The sequence below is a fragment of the Hyperolius riggenbachi genome, chromosome 5 (assembly GCF_040937935.1).
Source record: "Hyperolius riggenbachi isolate aHypRig1 chromosome 5, aHypRig1.pri, whole genome shotgun sequence".
NCBI classification, from domain to species: Eukaryota; Metazoa; Chordata; class Amphibia; order Anura; family Hyperoliidae; genus Hyperolius; species Hyperolius riggenbachi.
Genome location: NC_090650.1, coordinates 157,393,246 through 157,421,105, shown reverse-complemented (window position 1 = coordinate 157,421,105; position 27,860 = coordinate 157,393,246). Strand labels below are relative to the sequence as shown.

Genomic DNA, 27,860 nt, shown 5'->3' with positions numbered 1-27,860 from the left:
ATTAGATCTCCTCTAAGACGCCTTTTCTCCAGACTAAATAAACCCATTTTATCTAACCATTCTTGGTAAGAGCGACCTTCCATCCCTTGTATCAATTTTGTTGCTTGTCTCTGCACCTGCTCTAAAACTGCAATATCTTTCCTGCTATGTGGTACACAGAACTAAATTCCATATTCCAGATGTGGCCTTACTAGAGAGTTTAACAGGGGCAATAATAGGCTACCATTTTGAGTTTTTATTTCCCTTTTAATGCAGCCCAAAATTGTATTTGCGTTAGCTGCAGCGGTTTGGCATTTAATAGGATTATCTAACTTCTTGTCGATGAGTACTCCTAAGTCTTCCTCCAAGTTTGATGACCTCATCTGTATCCCATTTATTTTGTATGGTGCTAGACCATTGGTACGACCAAAATACATGACTTTACATTTTTCAACATTGAATTTCATCAGCCATTTATGTGCCCATATAGCCATCCTATCCAGATCCAGTCGCAATATGTCACTATCCTCCTGAGATTGGATTCTGTCCCATATACCGATGCCTAACTTTAACCAGTCCCTGCAGGAACCCCCCTCCCACCCCCACCACACACACCTACCGATTGGCGGTGGGAGGGTGGCAGCTACAGGACCGCCTAACACCCAATGGCGTCAGGTGCTGTAGCTGGAGATTAGCAGTGATTGCGCATGCTTGACTGATGGAGCTCTGCTCCATAAACAGCCTCCAACCAAGAAAGCACAGCAATAGGTTGGCACAAGATGCACAGACCAGCAGATCCAGGGGGTAACAGGTGGGCTCTCCAGATAGGAAGAAATGATACCACCAACGAAAGAGAAATAAAGTATCCGGGCACCAGCCAGCAAGTAATGCTTAGATCACACCTTTAATACATCCACCTGGAGTTCCAAACACTTGATACATACAGACTGTATGTATCAAGTGTTAGGAACTCCAGGTGGATGTATTAAAGGTGTGATCTAAGCATTACTTGCTGGCTGGTGCCCGGATACTTGATTTCTCTTTCGTTGATGGTTCCATAAACAGCCTGCCAGCTGTGATCATTGTTGGCAGGCTGATAGAAGAAGAAATTGGCGTTGTTTTTTTTTTACTTTGTACAGCACTGCGTTGTAGCGTATAAGCCTGTGGTCCTCAAGTGTTTAATCTTGCCCGCTGCCACAAATGCCCAACACACACACTAACACACACACACACAAGTCTTATTTTAACCTTGCCTCTCCAACGCCCAACCTTAACTGTCCCTGCTGCCAGTATACAAGGAAATGAAAAAAAAAACAGCTAAAAAAAATTTCGGGTGCTGCTGTAGGGGCCCATTGTAATTATCAGCAAGGAGGTGAAATTTGAGCGCCCAATAAATAGTGGGAGTTGGGAACGCAAACTTTCCCCACCTTGCCGATAATTACAATGGGCCCCTGTAACAGCGGCCAAACTTCCACCACAGCAGGCGCCCACATTTCCGGCTTTCATCTAGAACTCCTAGAATAGCTAGGCTTGTCTAAACGACAGTTCTTTTTACTTGAAGCCTGACAGTTGAAAGAAACGATCAGCACAAGTCACAAAGGGGCAGTCCATCGTGCAGCTTTCAGTACCATAGAATTCCAGAAGAAAGTTGCAAGGTTGTTTAGACATGGTGACAAAATATTGGTGATAAGGCTAATTTGTGACCTCTATTTAGTATTATAGTGCTGACATCTTCCACAGCGCTTCGCAGAGTATATAGTCTTATCACTTAACTGTCCCTCAGAGGGGCTCACAATACAGTCATATGTCCTAGTCTAGGGCCAATTTTTAGGGGGAAGCCAAATAACTATATATGAATGTTTTTGGAATTTGGGGGGACACCAGAGATCCTGGAAGAAACCCACAAACTGTGCAGATAGTTCACTGGCTGGGATTCAAACCAGGGAGCCAGTGCTGCAAGGCAAGAGTGCTATCCACTACACCACTTCTATTCCAACTACCTGAAGCCTGTCCTGTCTATTCTTCCATCCCTTATTAGCAGCTCTTTAATAAACATGATAAATGCTGCCAGCTTCTTTGGACCCAAGCTAACTAAAGACAATACATACATACATAGACATACTGTATGCCTATAGTGGGGATTAGATTATGAGCTAGCATCCATGACAGTATGTGGGTACATTGGTCCACATGGCATGGGCAGATTTCTCAACTGGGAAGACAACGTTAATTATGAACAATAAATACAGGTTTTGAGGTGACCATAAATAATACAAACGGGATTATTCAATTTAACCATATTTATGCAGCAGAAGGGTAAACTGAGTGAATATAATTTGGATAAATACTTTAGGTAGTCCCTCATATTACTTGGAAAGTGGTAGGATTTTACAATCAAGACTGTATAATTAGTAGGCACATTTAGAGCAACAAATGCCATCATCTGTACATTGCTTTTTTAAGGGAACAGATTGTTTAATTTAGCAACACAATGCAAAATTGCATTACACATGTATTATAAAAGCATGTCTTAGTTTATAAATAGTTTGGGTTTTAAACTGGCTTGTCTGCATTCCAGACCTGTCACCCAGTAAAAACATTTGGTGTATTATAAATTCCACAAAGGAGACCTTGAGCATCTGAAATCCTCAAGCCAAGATGGGACAACAATTCAGTTTCAAAACTACAGAAACTGGTGCGTATGCTGAAAAAGGGCATCCGCAAATTTGAACACCGGGTGCGTTAGCAGAATATTGATAAAATTACTGATATTTTACTACTGGCCACCAGCTAATACAAATAGCAGAATATTGGCAATTTTACTGATAGTCTACTATCAATTTACATAACCTTCTCAAACTAAACTTTCCCTCTACCTGCCAATAGCTTCACCACAATATCTGCTGCTAACGTTTCCCCCTCAATCGATATCTGCACCACCTTCCACTATTTCTCGTCAGCAAATTTTGTTTATAAGCTCAAATCATCCATTTCACCAACTCAGGTCTTCATTACCAAAACATGCACAGATGCACATAGAAATGGTTTCTGTGCTCGAGAGCAATCAAATATTAAACCCTGCACGGATAGTCCCTTATACCGCATTTCTGAAAGTATTAGGTAAAACTAAAGTGGTTTAAAAAAACAACAACACACACACACGCACACGCACGCACACGCACACACTAAGCAGTTAAGGACCATAGGCTTACACCACCCTAGTAACCAGGGCATTTTTTTTTTTTAATTTAGGCCACTGCAGCTTTAACAGCTCACTGCAGGGCCATACAACTTAGCACATAAATGAATTTTGCCCCCTTTTCTTGCCACCACCAGAGCTTTCCTGTTGGTGGCATCTGATTGCTGCTGCGACATTTGTTTATTATTATTTTTAATAAATTAATTTTATTTTGTAATTAAAAAAAATTATTTAATTTTCCCTATCCAGCATCCTTCCTCCCCCCCAGGGGAGTCAGTGTGATCGGCTCTCATAGGCCTATGAGAGGCAATATTCTTTGAGCCAATCAAGGGGACAGCTCAGTGACAGCTGTCCCCCTACAGTGCTGCAGGAGAATGCAGCACTGTACAATGTAAATAAACTGAAGTTTTGCCATCTAACAGTCTGCTGGAAACGATCGCCGCTCCAGTTCATTATTCAAGCGGGGCTGCGAGATCCCCTGCAATACACTCGCCCAGGACTTGACACTAATCGGCATTAGGCGGTCCTGGTGGAGCCACCTTGCAGCTGCAAAACGGCATTAGGCAGTCATAAGGTGGTTAAATTATACATTTTCATCATGCAGCTTTCAATACCATTAATCCAGAAGAAAGCATTGTACTCAAACAAATTCTTTGAAAATAAAGGTAAAACCATTACCAGTTGCTATTATCCACCGCATCTCCAAAGCCAGGGGTGTCTACTATTGTGAGAAGCAGCTGAACTCCACCTTCTTTAATTAGCACTTTTGACTGCTCAACCTAGAATTTAAAAATAGAGTAGAATCAGTAATGTTGAAAAAGTCTGATAAACTCAATGCAACACAGAAACAGTTTAAAGTGATCAAAAATGCATTGTCAAGTTCACTTTTAGTTTGCAGGAACAAAGGCTGCAAAATAAATCCTCATTTCTATATTATATTATATATATATATATACATAAAACTGACAACGCGTTTCGCGGGTGCTTCCACTTCCTCAGGCCAGTGAAAAACTGTGTGCCTTAACTGCTATGGCTGCGTATGGCGCGCTCATGCTCTGTACACAGCCAGGGCAGTTAAGACACTTGTGCAGGAAGAGCATCTGGACGCAGGTCTATGCACAGATCGATCCTGTTAATTTAAAGACTCTGGGGTGCAACCACCCATAGCAGTTAACCTCCTTGGCGGTACATTGTTTTTTGCCAAGGAGGCTGCATTGCAATTTTTTTGTCATTTTTGTTTTTGTTTCATGTAGCTACCTGAGTGGTAGCTACATGAAACACCACTAGAGGGCGCATATGTCCCTCTAGTCCGATCGCCGCCGGCAACAACAGCAAACAGGAGATTGCGTATAGAACGCAATCTCCTGTTTGGCTTCTCCTGTCGCCATGGCTACGATTGGAATGACGTCATGGTCGTCAGCCGACGTCAGGAGCATCCGATCCAGCCCTTTGCGCTGCCCGGGAGTGATTGGTCTGGGCTGCGCAGGGCTCTGGCGTGGGGGCCCTTTTCCGCCGCTGCGTGTGGCTCATCGCCGCACGGCAGCGCCGATCAGGCTGTACGCGCGGCTGACAAAGTGCTAGCTGCGTGTACGGCAGTTTACAGATTGAAAATCGCCCCACGAGGGGCTGAGATATCCTCCACGGTGGCTTACCCCGTGTCCAGCACGGGGTTACCGCTAAGGAGGTAAATTATCCATTATCAGATAAAATTTGACAAACAGCTGCCAACTCTCAACCAATCAACTGAAATGTTTCATCCTGCTTGATAGACTATTTTAAAATCTGCTAGGTGATACTGATCACTTCTCTGACTGATCATCTTATAATGCAATTAATATTTCAGTTTCATTCACAACATATTAGTCTGTTAGTTGATGGCAAAAAATGACCTGCGTACAGCTAGCTAGTGAACCTGAACTGAGTAAAATTATTTAAATACATGATGTATCTGCAAATTAATATTACATTCTTACCTCACTGTCCATTCCTTTCATAAATTCTCTTTTAACAACAATTCCTTCCAGTTCCGACTAGATCTAATCAGAACTAGTGGAAAATATAGTGGAGGAAAAGGGCCTTCTATACAATGCTCTGGTTACAAACTATTATTCTCATCATATAACACTAGTCGGCGACTAAAAAGCTGTTGGATTCTTTTCATCAAATTTCCATGCATTTTGAAAAAAAAAAAACTCCTAGACGTCACGTTTTGCCACAATATGCAAAACAGTCTTCAAATATTTACATTTTTGGGATCAGGGCAGTTTCTAGGCTAAATTTCACCCAGTTCGAGAGTCAAAAAATATGCCCCCCACCCCCTCCCCCCCCCCCTTCCCCAAAATCAGAGCTGCTAAGTGAAATCATGTCAAAGGGTTCTTAAAACCAACTCACCATTTTTATTTTTTTTCAAAAATTTTTTTTACTATACCATCTCTGTACCATGTACAATGCATGTAGCCCACCACAGTGCCAACCATGTAGCTCATCACTGTGCCATCCATAGAGTCCATTACCATAGTATGCATATAGTCCATCCCTGCAGCCCACCACAGTGCCATCCATCCCTGCAGCCCATCAGTGCCCCCCACAGCAGCAGCCCATCAGTGCCATCCATCCCTGCACACACCCCATCAGTGCCCCACATAGCAGCAGCCTGGCAGATCCTGCAGGATGGATGTATTGATCAGCAGGAGGCGCCCCCCTCTTACCTTAATATCATTGATGATGGCCTGGAAGAGCCCCCCCAGCGCCCCGCACTCCTTATGCACTGCCTCCATCATGGCATCCAGCTGCGGGGACAATCCAGAGGAGAAATCACAGCCAGCAGATCCCAGCCGCGGCCGCTCCTGTCACGTGACGTCAACACGCAGGAGCGCCCGCCGCCCAGAAGGATCTAGCTAGGAAGTAGGAACTGAAGCCGGTGATCGCGCTGGTGCGCACAGCTCCTCCTGCCTCTCGCTGCACCGCGTCCGCGCGTCACCGGCTCCTAGCAGTGATGTGACGTCACATCCTTCTCCTTCTGCCTGGCGCAGGGGCGTATCTGGGTAATATAGCGCCTATGGCAAACACTAAAATTGCGCCCCCCCCCCCCCAGTTGCTTAGACCTTATTGGGCTTGGCTATTTCCTTTGAGCACATCAGAAAACCACTGCTGCGCCTGCACTGGAGCAGGCAAGCAGGCAGGGCCGGGCCAAGGCAGAGGCGAGAGAGGCTCCAGCCTCAGGGCGTAGTGTAGGAGGGGGTGCAGGGTGGGGCCGAGGCAGAGAGGCATCAGCCTCAGGGCGCAGTGTAAGAGGGGGTGCACAACTCACTCAGCTATCATTCCCCTATTGTGTTTGAAGCAGATATAAATAAGATAATGGGGTACATGGCAATTACTGCAAGCCAGATAACTAGAAATTAAGGTGTTGGCGGGCTGGGGGCCCTGGGGTGCCTCTTAGTGTACTAGCAATCAGTGTGTGATGGCTGGGGTGGGAAGGATGGAGGGGCGCACTTTGGTGTCTCAGCCTTGGGTGCTGGAGGACCTTGTCCCAGCTCTGGGAGCAGGGGAAGGTAAATATTGCAGGCAGTACTGCACCTGCACCACAGCCGACACAGGGGTTTCAGGGGAGCCAGCACTAGAACAGAGGGAGAGAGGAGGATAGGGGAAGCCTCATTAGGATCCAGAGGCTTCCCCCTCCAGAGGTAAGTACTCCCAGAGGGATTTATTTAAGTTATAGTGTCTCTTTAAGATTCCTGACGACTTTGCCCGCAGGAAGGTGGATTGGGGAACGCTTGTCGTCGGGGACTCCGTTGGATACATCTTCCTAGTTGTTCCGGTTGAGTATTCAGCCTGTGACTTGGATTGAGGAGCTGTGAGTTGACCTAATGCTGAATACACACGTTGAGATTTCCCGTTCGATTCCCGGGATCGAACGGATCAAATCGATTTTTCCAACATGCTCGATACGGATTTTGATTGTTTCTGCCGTCGATTTAGCATACTTAACATGCAAATCGACGGCAGAAACGATCGAAATCTGAATCGAGCATGTTGGAAATAATCGATTTGATCCGTTCGATCCCGGGAATCGAACAGAAAATCTCAACGTGTGTATTCAGCATTAGAATGTTCAATACCCTCCCCCTACCCCAGCATCTACTTCCTTATCTAGTCATTGCTGGTCAGTGCTCTTATCAGGATGATCTCCTGCAGCAGGGCTGATAAAAGCAAAGGACCTGTGAATCTTCTGACCTGCTGTGTACTGTGAGCCTGAGAAGAGCAATGTATGGACAGGGTAGGCTGTAAAACTGACAATGCTTATATAGCAGCTTTCCTAAGGCTCACAGTACAGAGATGCAGGTGAGAGAATTCACAGGTCATTTGCTTTTATAAATGCTGCTACAGGAGATCCTCCTAATAAGAACAAATACCAGCCTGATGATCTCAGTCCCTCCCTGCCTGCTGCCTTCAGCACAGTGTGTCCACTCACTCGTTCAGCGCAGGAAACTTCACTTGAGTAGTTCACTTCACTCCCTTCTGCTCCCTGTGTCACCGCATGACAGCTACAGACACACATTCCTCTCCTTCCAGCCCCATAAGCCCCAGCGGCACAGGCACAACTCCATGCAGCCAATCAGGAGAGCGATGAGAGCAGCGTTGCTGGGGCAACGACAGAAGCTGGCAGCAGGGAGGTGGACGGGAGTCTGGACAGACTCCTCTCCCTCCTAGTACTGTACTGTATTGCCGCTGCCTGCCGGTTTGGTTGGGAGGGAGGGATGATGCGCCCCTGGGAGAGGAGTCACAATGGGCGCCTATAGCAGCAGCCCTATGTGCATGGCTGCAGATACACGTCTGGCCTGGCGCCCCCTAATCTGTCTCTCATCGGCGCCCCGTTCAGCAGAAATGTTTAGGCAATAACAAAGATCCTCACTACAAAAAGAAAGCATTTCAAGCTTTAGGTTGCCCGATGAGTTTGAAAGTGCATTTCCTCCAGTCCCACCTTGACTACCTTCATAGCTCCCAACTGTCCCTCTTTTGGAGGGACAGTACCTCTTTGGGAACCCTGTCCCTTTGTCTTCCCTATTTGTCCCTCTTTCAGGACTCATGCACAGATCTATGTAAATATATGTATTTTATCTACAGAAATATGTGTTTAACCACCCTGGAGTTCAATTTCCCCAGGATTTGCGTGCAAAAAGTTTCAATTAATTTCCAATAATTTTCAACCATTTTTTTTTTTACAATTTTTTTTTTATATATAATTAAATACAGGTTATTGTATTGAATTCAATAATAAAAAAAAAAAGTGTTGTGTTGACAAGTGTTGTGTGACCCTGGTGTCATCAACACCGATTGACAGGGGACATGTGATCGCCGAGGGAGAAGCAAAATCCGCCAAGGGACATGGAAGAAGGTACTGGGGAAGCTAGCAGAGGTACGAGACGAGGAATCAGCATGCCAATGGTGAGTATAAAGCTGGGTTTACACGTGCCAATGTATCTTATCAATCGAGCCATAAGATCCGACAGGTCCGATCTCGCTGCGGCAGATTCCCCCCTCGTTCCCCGCGAGCGGACAATAGCGGGGAATCGAGTGGAAGATAAGCGGCGTCGGCGGTGACGAGCGGGTATCGAATCCGATGCACGCGCGGATGAGCAGGTACACGCAGGGATGCGGAAGAGTCGATCCGGCGGCTAATCGAGCCGCCGGATCGCTCCGTGTAGATTGAGCACAAGACCCAGATGTATAGCCAGATTTAAAGCCAGATGTATAGTTAGCCAAATGTGCAACCAGGTATAGTTAGCCAGTTGTGCAGCCAGGTATATAGTGAGCCAGGTGTTTAGCCAGATTTATAGGTAGCCAAATGTCCCCTCCTCCCAATCCTAAAGTCTCAGCCCGTAGATCTACTCACCTGAGGGTTCTCCAGCGACGGCTCCAACAGCACTTATTTATTATTTATTTATTTATAAAGCGCCAACATATTACGCAGCGCTGGACAATAAATAGGGATACATACAATATTTAGGGGTGACATACAGCAAAATGACAATACCTGAATACAAGAAAGATCAGATCATGCAGCACAGTATGAGTACAAGGTAATGCTTAGTCAGTCACTGGAGGGGAGCATGGAGATTAAGCCTCGTTCTCTGTACAGTTACATTAGGAGACTTGGTGGCGTCACCAAGCCTCGTGATGTAAATGTTCAGAGATCGGGACTTCGGAGATGGAGGAGGGTGTGCGCCGCAGCCGTCGCTGGAGAGCCCTCGGGTGAGTAGATCTATTTACTCAACGGGCTGAGACGGGGGCGAGATCGGGAGGGAGGGGAGGGAGGGCCACCCACACGGCACACAGAAGGGGGACCCCCCTGCCTGCACAGCCGGCGCATAGAAGGGAGATTCCCCCCCCCCGACCGAGGGGGATCCCCCACAGGCACAGCCGCATAGAAGGGGGAACCCCCGTGCACACATTCTCTGCCCGCCATCCACTGCCCAGGGATTCCCTAGAGTGGCTGGATGCTTGTTCTGCACGCCGGGGTAGCACAGATTGCTACTCACAGCATGCAGACAGGCATCCAGCCATCCTGGGGAATCCCTCTGATGAGAAAAAAAAAAATGTAGCCGGCGGGGCAGAGAAACAGGAAATCTCCCTGTCGGCATGGACGAGCTCAGCTTGTCATGAACGTTTTTTAAAAGTTTTTGCTGGACGAGCTCAGCTTCTCCATACCGCCAAGTGGTTAACTACTTTCGGACCGACGCAGTTTAAACCTACGTCGGGCGGGTGGCGCTGCGGTTCTTACCGAACGTAAGCTCTACATCCCATTCACCGCGCGCCCCCGCCAGTTCCCGCCACTCTGCCCCCGCCGCAATGTGCTGCCCTGCCGCCTCTATGACGGCAGAGCACTGTGAGCCGGGCAGGAGCAGTTTTCATTGGCACCTGGCCCTGTCATTCCTGTAAGTCGTTCCCATTGGCTTACATTGAGTGACAGGGTCAGGAGCCAACGAAAGCGGCTCCTGACCGGCGCACAGAGCTCTGCCGTCAGAGACGGCAGAGAGAGCAGCCTGCGGCGGGGACAGAGCGGCGTGACCGGCGGGAGCGACGGATTATTGCGGCGATTTGTCGGTATGCGCGTTTTAGTGTACCAGCAGCCTCTGGTCCTTAAGGGGGCAGAGGCTGCTGGTCCCGAAGTGGTTAATGAACTCTAAATACAATTTTGACTCTCCCAACCTTTAAATTAGATTTCTTATTTTCAAATGTTAATATGAAGGACAATAAACCAGGATAGAAAGGACCAGTGTGGTTTGTGATCATTTTCGGATTCAGCACATCAAAAAACTAAGATTACATGAAATGACCATAACAGCTATCGGGAAAAAATGTTTTGCAGACCCGTGTAATTTGATCAGAGATTGATCCATCTGATTGAATCCCTCCACACACTGCACGTAGATTTTAATATATTTAAGCATGAAATCTAACCACAGCGCAGCATTGTTCAATACAGTGCACAGTGGTGTAGCAATAGGGGGTGCAGAGGTTGCGAACGCATTTGGGCCCTTGGGCTAGAGGGTCCCCGAGGGGTCCTCCCTTAACCACAGTATTAGCTCTCACTTGGTTCTGTGCTGGTAATTATCACTTCCATAGAGGTTTTAAATGGTAGTAATCATTAACAAATTGTTCCCCATCTCTTTCTTGCACCTTTTACACTAGCTGTCCCAGGTTTTGGTGTGCCTCATCAATTGTTATGTATAAAGTGCTTGGGGGCCCCAATGTAAAACTTACATCGGGGCCCATGACTCTTAACCTCTTGACGACCAGCTAACGCCGATCGGTGTAAACTGGTCGTCTGCGGGTTACCACGGAAACGGCCGCTCGATCGAGCGGCCTATCCATGTCAGTTCACGGAGGGTGTCTCCGTGAACAGCCGGAGAGCCGCCGATCGCGGCTCGCCGGCAAAATGTAAACACGCAGGGAAGAAATCCCCGCTGTTTACATCATACGGCGCTGCTGCGCAGCAGCGCCGTAAGGCAGATTGGCGATCCCCGGCCTCTGAGTGGCCGGGGATCGCCGGCATCTGATAGGCGGAAGCCTATCCTTCAATGTGCAGGACGGAACTCCGTCCTGCGCATTACGGAGAGAGGGAGGGAGGGAGGTGAGGAGACAGAGGGCGGAAATGGCTGCGGAGGGGGGCTTTGAAGAGCCCCCCCCCCCGCAAAACGCAGATGGCCGGCGGCGATCAGACCCCACCGGCAGGACATCCCCCTAGTGGGGAAAAAAAAGGGGGGGGGGGGGGAAGTCTGATCGCCCTGGCATAATACTGATCTGTGCTGCGGGCTGGAGAGCCCACGCAGCACAGATCAGCCAATACAGCCCTGGTCGGCAAGTGGTTAAGCTACGCCACTGACAGTGCAACGCTATGGGATGTCGATCTGCCGCCGCTCCTGACCCGCCAAACTAGCTCTCCTAAAGCAGGATGTGATCACAGCAAATCAGAGCTCTGCAAATCTATCAGCTGATCAAACAAATCACATGCTTCTCCATTAGTTCTCCTAGACATGACTATCGCTAGCAAGAATGTTATGTATTTATATCTCAGGTCCTAGTCTTCGTCCTGAGATAGTGTCAAATGTAGAAGTGCCATAGGGTGTTGAAAAGCCTGCTTGTTTAGCCTCTTAAATGAAGAGCTTCTTACGATTGAGTGGAACCAAACAGCATACATGCTACCAGCTAACAAGAACTCTAAGCAGTCACATAAATGAAGGAGCGGTGTGTCTGATACTGCAAGGCTTCTGCATTGTTGGACATGTGGCACAAACACATGGTAGTACAAGATTTTAAATTTCAAATGGTGGAGGAAAACAAACTGTCACTGCAACATTGAACAGAGAAAATTATTATTTTTTAATTTGAGAGAGAGAGAGAGAGAGAGAGAGAGAGAGAGAGAGAGAGAGAGAGAGAGAGAGAGAGAGAGAGAGAGAGAGAGAGAGAGAGAGAGAGAGAGAGACAGAGAGACAGAGAGAGAGAGAGAGAAAGAAGTGCCACAGGAAAAGGGAGATTGAGGAAAACATGCACAGCACGAGATAGTGGGCCAGGCTGCAGATAAAAAAAAAAAAAAGACAGACTTATGGTGGCCATACATGGTACAATTTTTCATTTTTTTTCGATTAGATAATTTAGTTCGATTATTCCGTTAGATCGAATATAAAGATTTTTCCAGCATGTCCGATTTGATTTTTCTTGCAAAAACGGGATAATCATGCAAATTTCTTGATCGAAAAAAAAATAAAATATTTTCAACTTTCATTTAGATCGAATAAACGGGATAATCGAACGTTTTTATTGTACCATGTATGGCCACCATAAAGGTGGCCATACATCATACGACTTTACGGCCGATCAAGAATCTGATTTGACAATTATAAAATAGGATGAAAATCAATGCAGCAACAAGCAAGCCTTAACAACAATTTGACGGATGTTGGACTTAAATTGGTTGAATATAGCGATCGGTCTTGCTGTAAATCGAGTGCTCTGCTGCAACAGCTTGCGATATGATCATTAAACGTGACAGAGCCCCCAGTCAATGTAATGTGTCCACATTCAAGTGCATTCAAATACTTTACCTGTCAAGCCGCCTGATAGTGTGCTATATGTCCGCATTTGTTCCATGTGACTACCAGCATATAGCATGTGGGATGCGTGTGACATCATACATGCGCCCCACTTGCTATAACGCAGAGAGAGAGAAAGTATCTGTCTCTTGGTCGATCTGCCTATACATCGATAGATGTATGGGCACCTTAAGATTTGGGTATAGACAGACACTTTATCGGCATATATATGACTGCACTGAGGTTAGTGGAGTTTGTGGGAGCAGAGTGGTAATAATGAGCATGTTTCTAAGTTGGAAGCTGGCTGGAGTGATCGCTGAATGGGTTCAGTTGCAAATGGGGGATTGATAGTTAGGGCTCGTTCACATTACAAGAGCATTTACAGTGTGTTATTATGTTGGCTTTGAAGAAGCCAACATAAGAAAGGCAAGGTGGGCGGAGACACATTAGCCAATTAGACACAAAGCCAACATCATGTGGTTTCTTCAGAAACGACACCATCTAGTTTAGGCCTCTTGCACACTACATGTGATTCAGATTCCAATTTACGAATTTTAATCTATTTTACATGCCATTCCGATTTTTAATCAGTACTGCATGCTGAGTTTTTCTTTTTGTTTTAATAGCATCCAGGGAAAAATTGGAATTGCAAATTGGATGTACAGTGTGCAGGTGGCCTTAGAGTGTTATTTAGTGCTGGTTACTGGCATACACACATACCCAGCATCAGGCAAGCCCTGCCGGATGCTTGGGACTTTGTTGTAACTACATAAATCAGTTGGCACAAATAGTGCTGCAGGAAGTCCAGTTTTTCATTGTTGGGAACACAGGTGCTGAGGTTTATTTAAGAAACAAAGTTATAGACATTAATATAAGCTGTTAACCCACTTGCTACACCAGCCTCCTCTTTTCTGGGAATGACTGCAGGGAGAATTTTCCATTCATATGCAAAAGAATCAGCAAGGTCAAACATTATTGCAGAGTGGCATCAAGGCTCACTGTTGTCATTTTATTATCATATCAAATCTGATGGAGTTCGGGTCTGGGCTTTGATAAGGCAAGTCAAATTTTTCCATTCCAGAAACCAGACTATTTCTTTAGAGAGGTTACTTGCATACAATACTGGTATTGGTATACTGTATGCTAGGGTACTGTTCTACTGAAATTGTCAAAGGCCCTCTCCAAACTACTGCCACTGCAGGAAAAGAATGTTATCCCTAGAGCTACGTTACAAGAATAGTCTCTTGAGTAGTCACACCGCCTAGTGTCTGTTGCATAGTCAAGGTCTCGTAGTGCAGACCCTTGCCTTTAACTTGGCTGTAGGGATAGCATTAATTCCTGCATGATTGTATGTGCATGAATGAATTTGCATGCGAGTGTGCAGAGGGCTTACTAATTTTGCTGTTTTATGTGCTACACCCCCTTTGTGTCCTAGCTCAAGGTGAGGAGCACCTGTGTTATTTGCTACAGACGACTCTCTGCAGCCCTGGACAGATGTTTATATGGACTGTTGTACCACTAAGTAAATCATTTTGAGTCCAGTCTATCCAGTGGCAAGTTCAGAAACTTCCCTTTTTCTTAGAATACCTCAATTGCCTTTTCCAGTTTTATTCCCTATGTTAAGTTGAACCTCAATTTTATGATTGGGTGGCAAGGAATGTACCCATATGACAAAAGTAAGTTTGAAATATTTTCTACAGTTTTGCAAATTGACAAAAAAAAATGTATATATACAGACCAAATGTCTACCTAGTTCCTAAGATAGGTTTCCTGCCTCGAAAGAAAAAGCATATTGCTTTATATCATAGCGCACTAAGCCATGCACATATGTAACCCATCAAACTAATTTACAGAATGTGCAGAGCAAGAAGCTGCAGGACATGCTTTCTCGAGAGCTCTCACATTTAGTTTAAATACTGTAGCCTATAGCATTCTGTTTCCATACATGGTCAAGGACATACAGTAAAACATCTGGAATTAATCCAAGAAACTCAACTGTAAAGCAGTGCAGTTCACATTAAGAATTCCAACTGTATCCTATCATCTGCCCTAGCCAGAATTCCCAAGTGGCTCATAGAAAAACAAATTTGCTTGAGTCCCGGAATTTCAAATTTTTCTCAGCAGACCTACTCTGAGTGGCTGCTTTCCCATGCACTCCTTAAGGCAGGTCACTTCAATCCATTTTAAATGTCTATTTGTGGGTCCAAATATGCTCCACTGAAGAGAAGGAGGGAAGCAGTAACAAGGCAAGAATATAGTATCGGCAATAAAAACATGTTATGTAGTGAAGTACAGGGCTCTTAAAGAGCAGAGTCACTGCATTTGAAGTCAACACATTTCCAAGGCATGCTGGGACGAACAAAGTAACTACTGAAAAATGAAAAATAAAAAGCGATATTTCTTAATGGCAAAAATCCAAGTTTCAGTTTTCATTTTCATAAAATAAAAACAAGCCTTTACAGAGGTTTTTTTTGGGTTTATGATGCATAAACACATCAGATGTGCAGGATTTGCTTACTTTTAAGGCTGGGACCACACCTTGCATGCAATTTTACGTATTGTGAAACTGCACATAATGCATTTCTAAGGGACACACACGTAAGCATACATGATTTTCGCAAGTGATTTATGCACATTTGAAAAACAGATTCCTTGCTGTATAAAAGTGCAAATGCACGTCAACACAGTACCAGTTTTGCGTGGAAAACTCATTTTCATAATTTCAAGTGCAGTCTCTCCTTTTGGCTACAGTTCCACTAGAAGTGCAGATTTTCTTTGGTGAGATTCTTACAAAGAAAGAAGTTTTATTGTTATTGATCGCACATGTGAAAACATGAAAATTGCATTGCACATTTTCCTGCTTGCAAGGGGCTTGATTCACTAAGACAAATAGCATGCCTTATCCAAGTTAAAACGCCTTATCAGAGTAGCATAGAGAGCACTATGAACTTATGCCTGATTATGCCTAATTGGCACTCCTCTCATCCTGCCCTGAGCCCCTGCGGGATTGTAGCACTCGCTATGCTACTCTGATAAGACGCTTTGATAAGACATGTTATCTCTGATAAGGCGTGCTATTTGTCTTAATGAATCAAGCCTAATGTCTGAAATATAGCAACATGGTTGTATTTTTTTTTTTTACTTTTTTTTTTTTGCTGGTTGCAATTATTGCATCTAATGGAAACAGGCCCATAGCAATTCATTGCTGTGTGAAGAAAAAAAGCACAGATCCGCTCCTAATGAAAACAGGCCCATAAGGGTTCCACAGCAATTCTAGTTTTCAAAAAAATTCACCAAAAGCAAACTTATTAATATACCAGTAGATATTTCTGTCAGAATAGTTGATGTCAGGACTATGATAACTCCGATATCACCACATAAAAGACAGCTGGGAAAGTCTGTACTAGGTTGAAACTTATTTTTAATTATTTGGTATGCAAAACATTCATATAAGTGGTAGGACACAGGAATGATCAATGAGATGTAAATAATTCTGAGCCAATGGCTGATTATACCAATGTTGTATGCAAATGTTTAAAGTAAATCAAATCCCTCGGTTTCATTTGATTTCATTTGATTAGTCTGTTTTCAAGCTGCATAAATTTGCATACAAGATGTACAAAACCCTGCATCAACTAGGAATTATTGCATCTCATTGACTATCCCTCTTGACTACTGAAACACTATTTTTTTGCGGTCTACCAAAAAACAGACTGGAACCTCTCCAGCCCCTACTGAACTCGCCTCTTCTCCAGCTCCTCTGAAGCAGCCCCTCTCTGTCAATCTCTACATTGGCAACCAACTACCCAAAGGATCCAGTTTAAATTCCTCAACTTATACAAAGCTCTACATAAGCTTTCACCTCCATACATTTCCTCATACTCCAGATACCATCCCACCCAGGACCTTCGCTCCTCCCAGGAGACCCTCTTGTGAAACTATCTTTGTTACCTCCTCTCACTAAAGACCTCTTCTGCAACTCTCAGTCTGTCCATCATGAGCCTGGAAATGTTTAAACGCCTTCTCGCCTTCAGAACTGCCTTAATTCTACGTGGCATTAATTCAACAAGGTGCTGAAAGCATTCTTTAGAAATGTTGGCCCATATTGATAGGATAGCATCTTGCAGGTGATGGAGATTTATGGGATGCACATCCAGGGCATGGAGCTCCCGTTCCATCTCATCCCAAAGATGCTCTATTGGGTTGAGATCTCGTGACTGTGGGGGCCATTTTAGCACAATAAACTCATTGTCATGTTCAAGAAACCAATTTGAAACTCAAGCTTTGTGACATGGTGCATTATCCTGCTGGAAGTAGACATCAGAGGATGGGTACATGGCGGTCATGAAGGGATGGACATGGTCAGAAACAATGCTCAGGTACCCCGTGGCATTTAACCTTCCTGGCGGTAAGCCCGAGCTGAGCTCGGGCTATGCCGCCGGAAGGCACCACTCAGGCCCCGCTGGGCCGATTTGCATAATTTTTTTTTTGCTGCACGCAGCTAGCACTTTGCTAGCTGCGTGCAGTGCCCGCTCGCCGCCGCTACCCGCTACTATGGGGTGGATAGGAATCCCCTTTGACGTCACGACGTCGATGACGTCATCCCGCCCCGTCGCCATGGCGACGGGGGAAGCCCTCCAGGAGATCCCGTTCTTTGAACGGGATCTCCTGATCGCCGATCGCCGGAGGCTATCATGTAGCGAGACTTTGTCTCGCTACATGGAAAAAAAATAAATAAATAAATAAAAAAAAAAAAAAAAGATTTGCTGCCCCCTGGCGATTTTTTAGCAAACCGCCAGGAGGGTTAAACAATGCCCAATTGGCACTAAGGGGCCTAAAGTCTGCCAAGAAAACATCCCCCACACCATTTCACCACCACCACCAGCCTGCACAGTGGTAACAAGGCATGATGGATTCATGTTCTCATTCTGTTTATGCCAAATTCTGACTATTGAGACTCATCAGACCAGGAAACCTTTGTCTAGTCTTCAACTGTCCAATTTTGGTGAGCTTGTGCAAATTGTAGCCTCTTTTTCCTATTTGTAGTGGAGATGAGTGGTACCCGGTGGAGCCTTCTGCTGTTGTAGCCCATCCGCCTCAAGGTTGTGCGTGTTGTGGCTTCACAAATGCTTTGCTGCATACCTCGGTTGTAACGAGTGGTTATTTCAGTCTAGTTGCTCATATCAGCTTGGGTCAGTCTGCCCATTCTCCTCTGACCTCTAGAATTAACAAGGCATTTTCGCCTGCAGGACTGCCACATACTGGATGGTTTTTCACTTTTCACGCCATTTTAAACCCTAGACATGGTTGTGCGTGAAAATACCAGTAACTGAGCAGATTGTGAAATACTCAGACCGGCCTTGTCTGGCACCAACAACCATGCCACCCTCAAAATTGCTTAAATCACCTTTCTTTCCCATTCTGACATTCAGTTTGGAGTTCAGGAGATTGTCTTGACCAGGACCACACCCCTAAATGCATTGAAGCAACTGCCATGTGATTGGTTGATTAGATAATTGCATTAATGAGAAATTGAACAGGTTTTCCTAATAATCCTTTAGGTGATTGTATACATGCATTCATTATAGTCAGGGGTCTCAAACTCAATTTACCTGGGGGCCGCAGGAGGCAAAGTCAGGATGAGGCTGGGCCGCATAAGGAATTTCCCAATCGCGGCGCATCGCCGCCTCTGCCCACCCCTCTCACTCTTCCTTCACAGAGAGGGGCGGGTAGAGGCGGTGATCCATGCGGCAATTGACGTCAGGAGGGGCAGAGCTGAAGCTGAAAGCTCTGCCCCTTCCAGGAAACGCCGGCGGATTGCCCCCGGGCGATTTGGGGGCTCTGCAGCCCTCGTTTAGCGGCGGGGATGCGGCGGATTACTTGGGAGCACTGAAGCGAACTATAAGGAAGCTTTTGCCAGCGAGGGGCGCAAAATATTGTATCGAGGGCCGCAAATGGCCCGCGGGCCGTGAGTTTGAGACCCCTGTCATAGATCACCTTTGACAAACAACTCGTCACAGAATCTTCAACTCGACAACTTCAGAACTTGAATTGACTTAGTTGGACTTGTGTTCTTGCTGTTTAATGTTTCTTTCATACCTTCTTCTAGCACAGAAATACTGAGAAACTGCTGATTGTCACATTTATCTATGATTTTATACTTACAACGTCTATCAACAGTAAAGCTGTGGAGGAGATATTTAAGTAAAATAAAGTGGACATGTGTCAAAATAAGCATTAAACTCATTAAGGGCAAGGATGCATGCACAATATTACTTTCTTCCCTGAAGTGTTTGTTTTAAGCTCTGACAGCTGTTTGAGCCGTTGTACTTCTTGGTTAAATGGTACCCGAGGTGATATGTGACATGATGAGATAGAAATGTGAGTGTACAGTGCCAAGCACACACAAATATTCTGTATTCCTTTTCTGCCTAAAAGAGTCATCAGGTATGTAAATAACACAAAAAAAAGGGACACCAAGAGCCCAATATAGTGTAGTAAGCAGGGCTGTGGAGTCGGAGTCGTGGAGTCGGAGTCGTGCAATTTTGGGTGCCTGGAGTCGGAGCCGGGAAAAAATGCACCGACTCCGACTCCTAATGAATTTGTAACTGTTATTAAAATAGAAAATATGATAAAATGTTCTATTTCTCAGATAATAGTCATTAAAAATAATGTATATATACAGTATATATACAGTAATAGCTGTGCTTAGTCCACAAAAATGAAATAAACCAATCAAAATTAGTTACTTGTGCTGCTTCAATAAAGCAGTCCCCGTATTTTTAAGGTCAAATATACATATCTGATTGTGACTGTATATATGATGTGTACACAGGAATCTCATATATACTAAATAACATCTATGCTGTAAGAATAAAGCCTGATGTGTAGCCGTGTCACTAATAGAGATGGTCAATGAGATGGAAATAATTCTGCACTGATGCTGATTTATTCAAATGTATGCAATCCCTTTGCTGATGAAATCAAATAATTTGATATGTTGTTAAAATTTGGTTTGGTGACTACAAATTAAAGGGTAACTGACACGGATGAAAAGTAAAGTTTTATACATACCTGGGGCTTATTCCAGCCCCCTTCAGGCTAATCAGTCCCCCGCTGTCCTCCACCACCCGGATCTTCTGCTATGAGTCCTGGTAATTCAGCCAGTCCGCGCTGTCCGGCCGCATGCCGCTCCCACAGCCAGGAACATTCTGCACCTGCGCAATAGTGCTGCGCAGGTGTAGTACGCTCCTGGCAGCGGAGTGTGAGCATGCGCACTACGCCCGACTGGCTCAAGTACCTGGACTCATAGCAGAAGATCCAGGTGGTGGAGGACAACTAGGGACTGATTATCCTGAAGGCGGCTGGAGGAAGCCCCAGGTATGTATAAAACTTTAATTTCATCTGTCTCAGGTTTACTTTGTTACACAGTAGTACTATACTCTACATATGCACTCCCCACAGAGCTGCAGGGATTCCACTGAGAATGCTGTGCACATTGAATACAGAGGTGTTCTCTGTTTACAATCTCCTCATTCCCCTGCAGAGTACCTGCACATCATTCTTACATGTACCCACACTTACATTGCCTAGGGCCTGATAGATGTTCTTTGTTCCGGTTTGTACCTTTTACAAGTACTCTTACCAAGGACTAGTTTTAGTCTAAAGGGAATAAATATAGTAGTCTACATATCCTTCTCACTTCAGTTGTCTTGTAAAATTCCTAAGCGTTTGCAGTTAAGAGACAAATTTCATGTTACATACTTTTCAACAAAATTGTAATATGCAAATTAGAGGAGTCGGAGTCGAGGAGTCGGTGGAATCCTAAACTGAGGAGTCGGAGTCGGTGGATTTTTGGACCGACTCCACAGCCCTGGTAGTAAGTATGGTATGGGAGAAGTGATAGAGTACATAAATAGTAATACTCACATACCTTACAGGTAACCACTGTATCAGCAGGTGGGGAAATTAGACCAGTCCCCACTCAGGGATAAGAAGTCGCTCTCTGTAGATCAGAAGAAAAGGGTATGCTGCCCCTCCACCAGGAGTGGTCTCAGGTATTGTATATGGAGAACAGAGGCGCCAAAAGAATAAAAAGCTAAAAAATTTTAAAATATGCAAAGGAGGTTGTGGTGGTCTTACCTCCCCAAGGCAGGCAAAGAACTGTCACTTTAAAAAACACAAATTTATTGACATACTCCAAAAAAAAGTGTTCCTCAGGAATCAACCCGCTTCATCAGGCAATAAAAAAAAAATGGAGTATAAAACAATAATGGGTCACAATAACACCAAGCATCTCCGCGAAGAGGGGCTTACTAAGGAGGCGCTTGACGTTATTGTGACCCATTACTGTTCTATACTCCTTGTTTATTGCCCGATGAAGCGGGTTGATGCCCAAGAAACGCATTGCAACACTTTTCTGGAGTAGGTCAATAAAATTGTGTTTTTTAAAGTGACAGTTGTGTCTGCCTTGGGGAGGTAAGTGCACCACAACCTCTTCTGCATATTTTTAAAATGTTTAGCTTGTTTTATTCTTTTGGCGCCTCTGTTCTCCATATACAAATCATCAGGAATGCAAGTGACAGTTTCTTTCCAGTCTGGACCAAGTTGGACTATAGTATAATTCTCTCGGATAAGGAATTACAGCCATAAAACTTTTCCATGCAGAGAATAGCTTCTGAGTGCAGTTGATGGATAAAAAGGTCAATAGTTCATCTATTTTGGCTTGTTGAGTGTGGTCCGGTATTAGTCATGGAGCGAATCCAAAGACATAACAACAAAAGTTGTTTAGGCGATACCTTTAATCGCTAACTGTACAAGATTTCTCTGCAAGCTTTCAAAACTTTTACGTTTCTGCTTCAGGCAGGTTTCAGAACTGGATCATAACCATGATCAGAACTGGATGTTTTATTTTTAAATTTTTAAACAAAGAGCATATACAAGAACCAAATTTCCAGTCACTGCATACAACCATTCATTTGTGTGAGGAAACGCGGAAAAGCCGCCGTCTCTCGAGGTGAGGCGGCTGTTTCCGCGTCCAGCATGGCGTCACAACGCGGAAAAAACGCCGCATGCCGCATGGGCAGTGCGGCGGAATCCGCATTGGTAACGGCGGAATCCACATCAGAGGCGACCCCCGCATTAGATACATTGCAAAACAGTACTGGTGTGGCTGGGACTGATAGTCCACCAAGATTCAGACTTACACGCGCGCGAGCACAGAGGCAGAGTTTAAATAGCAGTTAGAAGGGTGTCGGCTGACCAGCTGGGTCAGCTGACAAATTCCACTGCTCCCATTGGACCAGCAATTAGGGAGGTCCTGGAAAGGTCCTAGAGTATATATACTGCTGGTTGTTCACTTGCTCCTTGTCTGGCGTTGCGTTCACATATGTGGGAGCACCCAGATCCGTAGTTAGATCCGTTAGTGTGCCGGGACCAGCTGGAGCTGTAATCCTACACTAAGCTAGATTCTGTTGATAGCTAAAGTACTAGTTTGATTGTGATTATCTGTTATGACGTTTGCCTGCCTTGACTATCCTCCTGAACTCTGATCTTGCACCTCGATATTTCTGATACTCTGTTGCCGAACCCCGGCTCGTTCCTTGACTCTGCTTCTGCCTCCTGATTTTGTACCCCGATATTTCTGATACCCCGTTGCTGAACCCTGCCTGTACTTTGACTCTGCCTTTGCCTCCTGATCCTGTACTTTATCTGTCCGTGTGTGTACGACCTGGCTTGTCCGACCTCGAGAACCGACCTTACCGTTAGAGGCGGTTCCTCGCTCTGTTAGCGATCCTTCCTCCTGAGGGTCACTTTCAGATATCCCTTCCTACTGTCAGTCTGACTCCTCCCGTCTTGGAGAGCTCAGGTCTGCGGAAGGAATCTGTGCAGTACTCCTTACTGCATTGAGGCCTTGTCCTCTTAGTGTTACAGTTACACCAAACACTACACTCTACTCGGGTGATCAGAGGTTAGTTTGTATATCGGATTATCGGTGAGACTGCAGTTCACTTATAATCTGGTATATGTCTGTATTTCCGGTGATACTGCAGATCACCGGTAATCAGATACTCTCTGCGCCCACCGATCGTTACAATTTGTACAAGTATTTGATGTCTCGAGTGTTTAGTCTGATGACTGTGTCCTTGGGAGGCAAAGTTGCTCGTGCCTTTTTGAGAAGCAAAGAATCAAGTCCAGGTAAAGAAACAATCAAGAAACAAAACAGAATACTGAGCCCCCCTCCCACATCAGGCATAACTCACCAATATCACTTCCCCCTGTTTCTCTCTCTGAAGGGTTGTGCCATTTGACTACCAGCCGACCGCTCCACGCCAACTGGCGTGAACACAGCGGCAGTCCCAGGACCACTCCACGTCGATTGGCGTGAATTGCTTCCTATGGGGCTTGCAGGAGAGCGCGCACATCTCTGCTCTGATGACAGAGCTCTGCTCCGCCTTCAGTCTCCCAGTGGCAATCGCTGCACGGAGACTGTTAGACGCCGTATAATAACCCTGTACAGCGCTGAGATCTAAGGCAGCGCTGTACTGGGGACAGCCATGTGACACAGCTGTCCCCCCTGTAGGCAGGAAAGTGATCGGCTGTCATAGGCGGACTAGGAAAATAAATTTAAAAAATAAGCACATTTAAGAAAAAAAAGAAATGTATTAAAAAAACAAAATCAAAACATTGGGGGAGCGATCAGACCTCACCAACAGAGAGCTCTGTTGGTGAGGAGGGAATCCATGTAGCCCTGAAGCGAGGCCTTAAAGAGAATCTGTATTGTTAAAATCGCACAAAAGTAAACATACCAGTGGGTTAGGGGACATTTCCTATTACCCTCTGTCACAATTTTGCCGCTCCTCGCTGCATTAAAAGTGGTTAAAAACAGTTTTCAAAAGTTTGTTTATAAACAAACAAAATGGCCACCAAAACAGGAAGTAGGTTGATGTACAGTATGTCCACACATAGAAAATACATCCATACACAAGCAGGCTGTATACACCCTTCCTTTTGAATCTCAAGAGATCATTTGTGTGTTTCTTTCCCCCTGCAGTTCTCATGCACTGAAGTTTCAGGCTGCTCTTTTCTTCCTGCAAACAGCTTTGCCCTTGTCTGTAATTCCCCAGTATGTGACAGCCCAGCCAGCTCAGAGGACGATTTATCCAGCTTGTAAAAGATGAGAGAAGAGAGAAGCTGCCCTAATCTAAATAATACACAGGCAGTGTGCATAGAGGGGCCTGGAAGGGGGAGTTCATAGCAGAACCACAACACTGAAGAACTTGGCAGCCTTCCAGACACAGGCCGACAAGTCTGACAAGGGAAAGATACATTGATTTATTACAGAGACTGTGATAGTAGAAAGTGCTGCAGTAAGCCAGAACACATTAGAATAGCTTTTGGAACTTGTAGGATGATAAAAAACAGGATGCAATTTTTGTTACGGAGTCTCTTTAAAGCTGCAGTGGTCCATTTAGTAAAAAATGGCCTGGTCACAAGGGGATTTAACACTGCAGTCCTCAAGTGGTTAATAAGAGGATTTAAAAGAAACAAAGCATGCTTTTAAGAAGGCAGTTCCAGCATGCCTAGCGACTCTTTCAGGTGTTCTGTGAAATACCAGGACATGTACTTAAAAAGTTCCACCAGGCAGATGATTTCTTCATTGGAACACACATTTGATGAAAGGTTTGCACCGCTTAAAGAACTTTTTAGCACCTTTCTCCTTGTGCATTAATCTTCCTGGCGTTCAATTTCACCAGGATTTCTGTACAAAAAGGGGTTTCAAGCAAATTTTTTTTTTTTTTTTTTACAGGTTATTGTATTGAATTCCATACAAAAAAAAAATTAATAGTTTGCTGCCAGATGCTGATGACACTGCGTGGCCCTGGCATCAACACCAATCGCCAGGGAACATGTATTCACCGAGGGAGAAGCAAATCCGCCGAAGGACATGGAAGAAGACACTGGGGAAGCCATCGGAGGTACACAACGAGAGATCAGCATGCCAATGGTGAGTATAGGTTAGCCAGACAGTTACCCCAGTATAGGTTAGCCAGGTATACAGGGAGTGCAGAATTATTAGGCAAATGAGTATTTTGACCACATCATCCTCTTTATGCATGTTGTCTTACTCCAAGCTGTATAGGCTCGAAAGCCTCCTACCAATTAAGCATATTAGGTGATGTGCATCTCTGTAATGAGAAGGGGTGTGGTCTAATGACATCAACACCCTATATCAGGTGTGCATAATTATTAGGCAACTTCCTTTCCTTTGGCAAAATGGGTCAAAAGAAGGACTTGACAGGCTCAGAAAAGTCAAAAATAGTGAGATATCTTGCAGAGGGATGCAGCACTCTTAAAATTGCAAAGCTTCTGAAGCGTGATCATCGAACAATCAAGCGCTTCATTCAAAATAGTCAACAGGGTCGCAAGAAGCGTGTGGAAAAAACAAGGCTCAAAATACCTGCCCATGAACTGAGAAAAGTCAAGCGTGCAGCTGCCAAGATGCCACTTGCCACCAGTTTGGCCATATTTCAGAGCTGCATCACTGGAGTGCCCAAAAGCACAAGGTGTGCAATACTCAGAGACATGGCCAAGGTAAGAAAGGCTGAAAGATGACCACCACTGAACAAGACACACAAGCTGAAACGTCAAGACTGGGCCAAGAAATATCTCAAGACTGATTTTTCTAAGGTTTTATGGACTGATGAAATGAGAGTGAGTCTTGATGGGCCAGATGGATGGACTCGTGGTTGGATTGGTAAAGGGCAGAGAGCTCCAGTCCGACTCAGACACCAGCAAGGAGGAGGTGGAGTACTGGTTTGGGCTGGTATCATCAAAGATGAGCTTGTGGGGCCTTTTTGGGTTGAGGATGGAGTCAAGCTCAACTCCCAGTCCTACTGCCAGTTTCTGGAAGACACCTTCTTCAAGCAGTGGTACAGGAAGAAGTCTGCATCCTTCAAGAAAAACATGATTTTCATGCAGGACAATGCTCCATCACACGCGTCCAAGTACTCCACAGCGTGGCTGGCAAGAAAGGGTATAAAAGAAAGAAAAACTAATGACATGGCCTCCTTGTTCACCAGATTTGAACCCCATTGAGAACCTGTGGTCCATCATAAAATGTGAGATTTACAAGGAGGGAAAACAGTACACCTCTCTGAACAGTGTCTGGGAGGCTGTGGTTGCTGCTGCACGCAATGTTGATGGTGAACAGATCAAAACACTGACAGAATCCATGGATGGCAGGCTTTTGAGTGTCCTTGCAAAGAAAGGTGGCTATATTGGTCACTGATTTGTATTTTTGTTTTGTTTTTGAACGTCAGAAATGTATATTTGTGAATGTTGAGATGTTATATTGGTTTCACTGATAAAAATAAATAATTGAAATGGGTATATATTTGTTTTTTGTTAAGTTGCCTAATAATTATGCACAGTAATAGTCACCTGCACACACAGATATCCCCCTAAAATAGCTAAAACTAAAAACAAACTAAAAACTACTTTCAGAAATATTCAGCTTTGATAGAGTGTTTTGGGTTCATTGAGAACATGGTTGTTCAATAATAAAATTATTCCTCAAAAATACAACTTGCCTAATAATTCTGCACTCCCTGTAGGTGCAACAGTATAGGTTTGCCAGGAATTTTTGCCCCAGTATCGTTTGCAGCTTTGGGTGCTGCAATTAGCCAGGAATAAGTGCCCCCCCCCCCCCCTTTTGGATTCCCCAGCGATTCCCTGCCTCCTTTCTAATCTCCCTGCGACGAGGTGAGAAGAGAACGGTGTGTTTTACTCACCGAGGCTCTCTCCAGCGATGATCGCTGATTCTCATATGCGTACAGATCCAGGACACCGTTTACAGTACTGGGGACGCGGCTGATGACCTCATCAGCCGTGTCCCCGGTACTGTATACAGTAGCCGGGGCTGTACAGCAGAGTAGACTCTGCGTTCATCACTGGAGAGAGCCTTGGGTCAGTAAAACACCCCATCCTCTTCTCATAGTGCCGCAAGGGGATTGGGAGGAGGGTGGGGGAGCCACCTGGGGATTGGAAGGAAGGGAGGGAGTATGAGAAGGGAGAGAGACCCGGGGGGGGGGGGTGTCGTAAGAACGGGAGGGGGGGGATTAGAGGGGGCAGGAAGGATTGGGGGACATCGTCACCACACTACTCTGCCCCGCCGGCTCCATGTGGGCTTATCTGGGACTGATGGAAACATGATGGCACACTGTGGGTAGCTCAGAACGCTACCCACCCACAGTGTGCCAACAGACATTTATCAGTTCTAGGGAAGCTCAAAGAGGCAGAAAAAGTGAAGTCGGCAGAGCAGCTAGGAATCTCCCTGGCTGCATGGACGAGCCTAACTCGTCCATACCACTTTTAGCATCTTTTTGCTGCATGAGCCAGGCTCGTCCATACAGCTAGGGAGTTTAAGGCATCTGTTTTGTCCATGACAAAGATCGAGAATTTCTTCCTTGACATCCTGAGAGTGGATAGATCCACCTGTTCCGGGAAGATTTTTTGGGCAGCTGCTGGGGATATGTGCAGTATGTCTGGTGTTTAAGGAGCCTTAGTGGAGCTTGTGGAATGTTTTTCTACATTGTGGAACAGAAAGAGAAGCGGATTACATTACTGGTCACCACAACTCTGTCAAGCCAGGAACCAAGAGACCTGGTTCCAATGTGACAGGACCAAATACAATTGACCATATCAGCGTTCAGGTATTTGCATTTGTGGCATTTTGCTTAATAATTAGGACGAGGGTGCTTGTTCTGTATATTGAATGTGTATTTAGCATGATAAAGAAAAAAAAGTGAGATTTCCTCCATGATTCATTAATGATTACCTGTCTGTAGTTGCACAGACCTTCCAAGATCTTTTCTAGAAGTTGAGGGTGGGAAAGGTTTACTTCATATTTGCTAGAGGCCAATTCTGGGCTCAAAGGTTTTGTAAGCCTTTGTGCAACATGGATAAGGACAGTATCTCGATTCCTTGGCTAATACAATTATCAAAAGGGGGGGGGGGGGGTAAAACCAATTGTAGGCGAGTTAACAACATATTTATGAACACGTGATCTAATCTGCCCATACATGAGA

At 45.1% G+C, this 27,860-nt stretch overlaps 1 protein-coding gene across 1 annotated transcript in view; it reads right to left on the bottom strand.

Annotated features, from left to right (window-relative positions):
- The window catches only part of SEPTIN7 (septin 7), a 184,367-nt gene that overhangs the window by 92,561 nt on the left and 63,946 nt on the right, over positions 1-27,860 (bottom strand). The window contains exon 3 of the mRNA XM_068236394.1: positions 3,857-3,957. Within this exon, the coding sequence (XP_068092495.1) occupies positions 3,857-3,957 (101 nt within the window). The remainder of the gene's footprint in view (positions 1-3,856; positions 3,958-27,860) is intronic.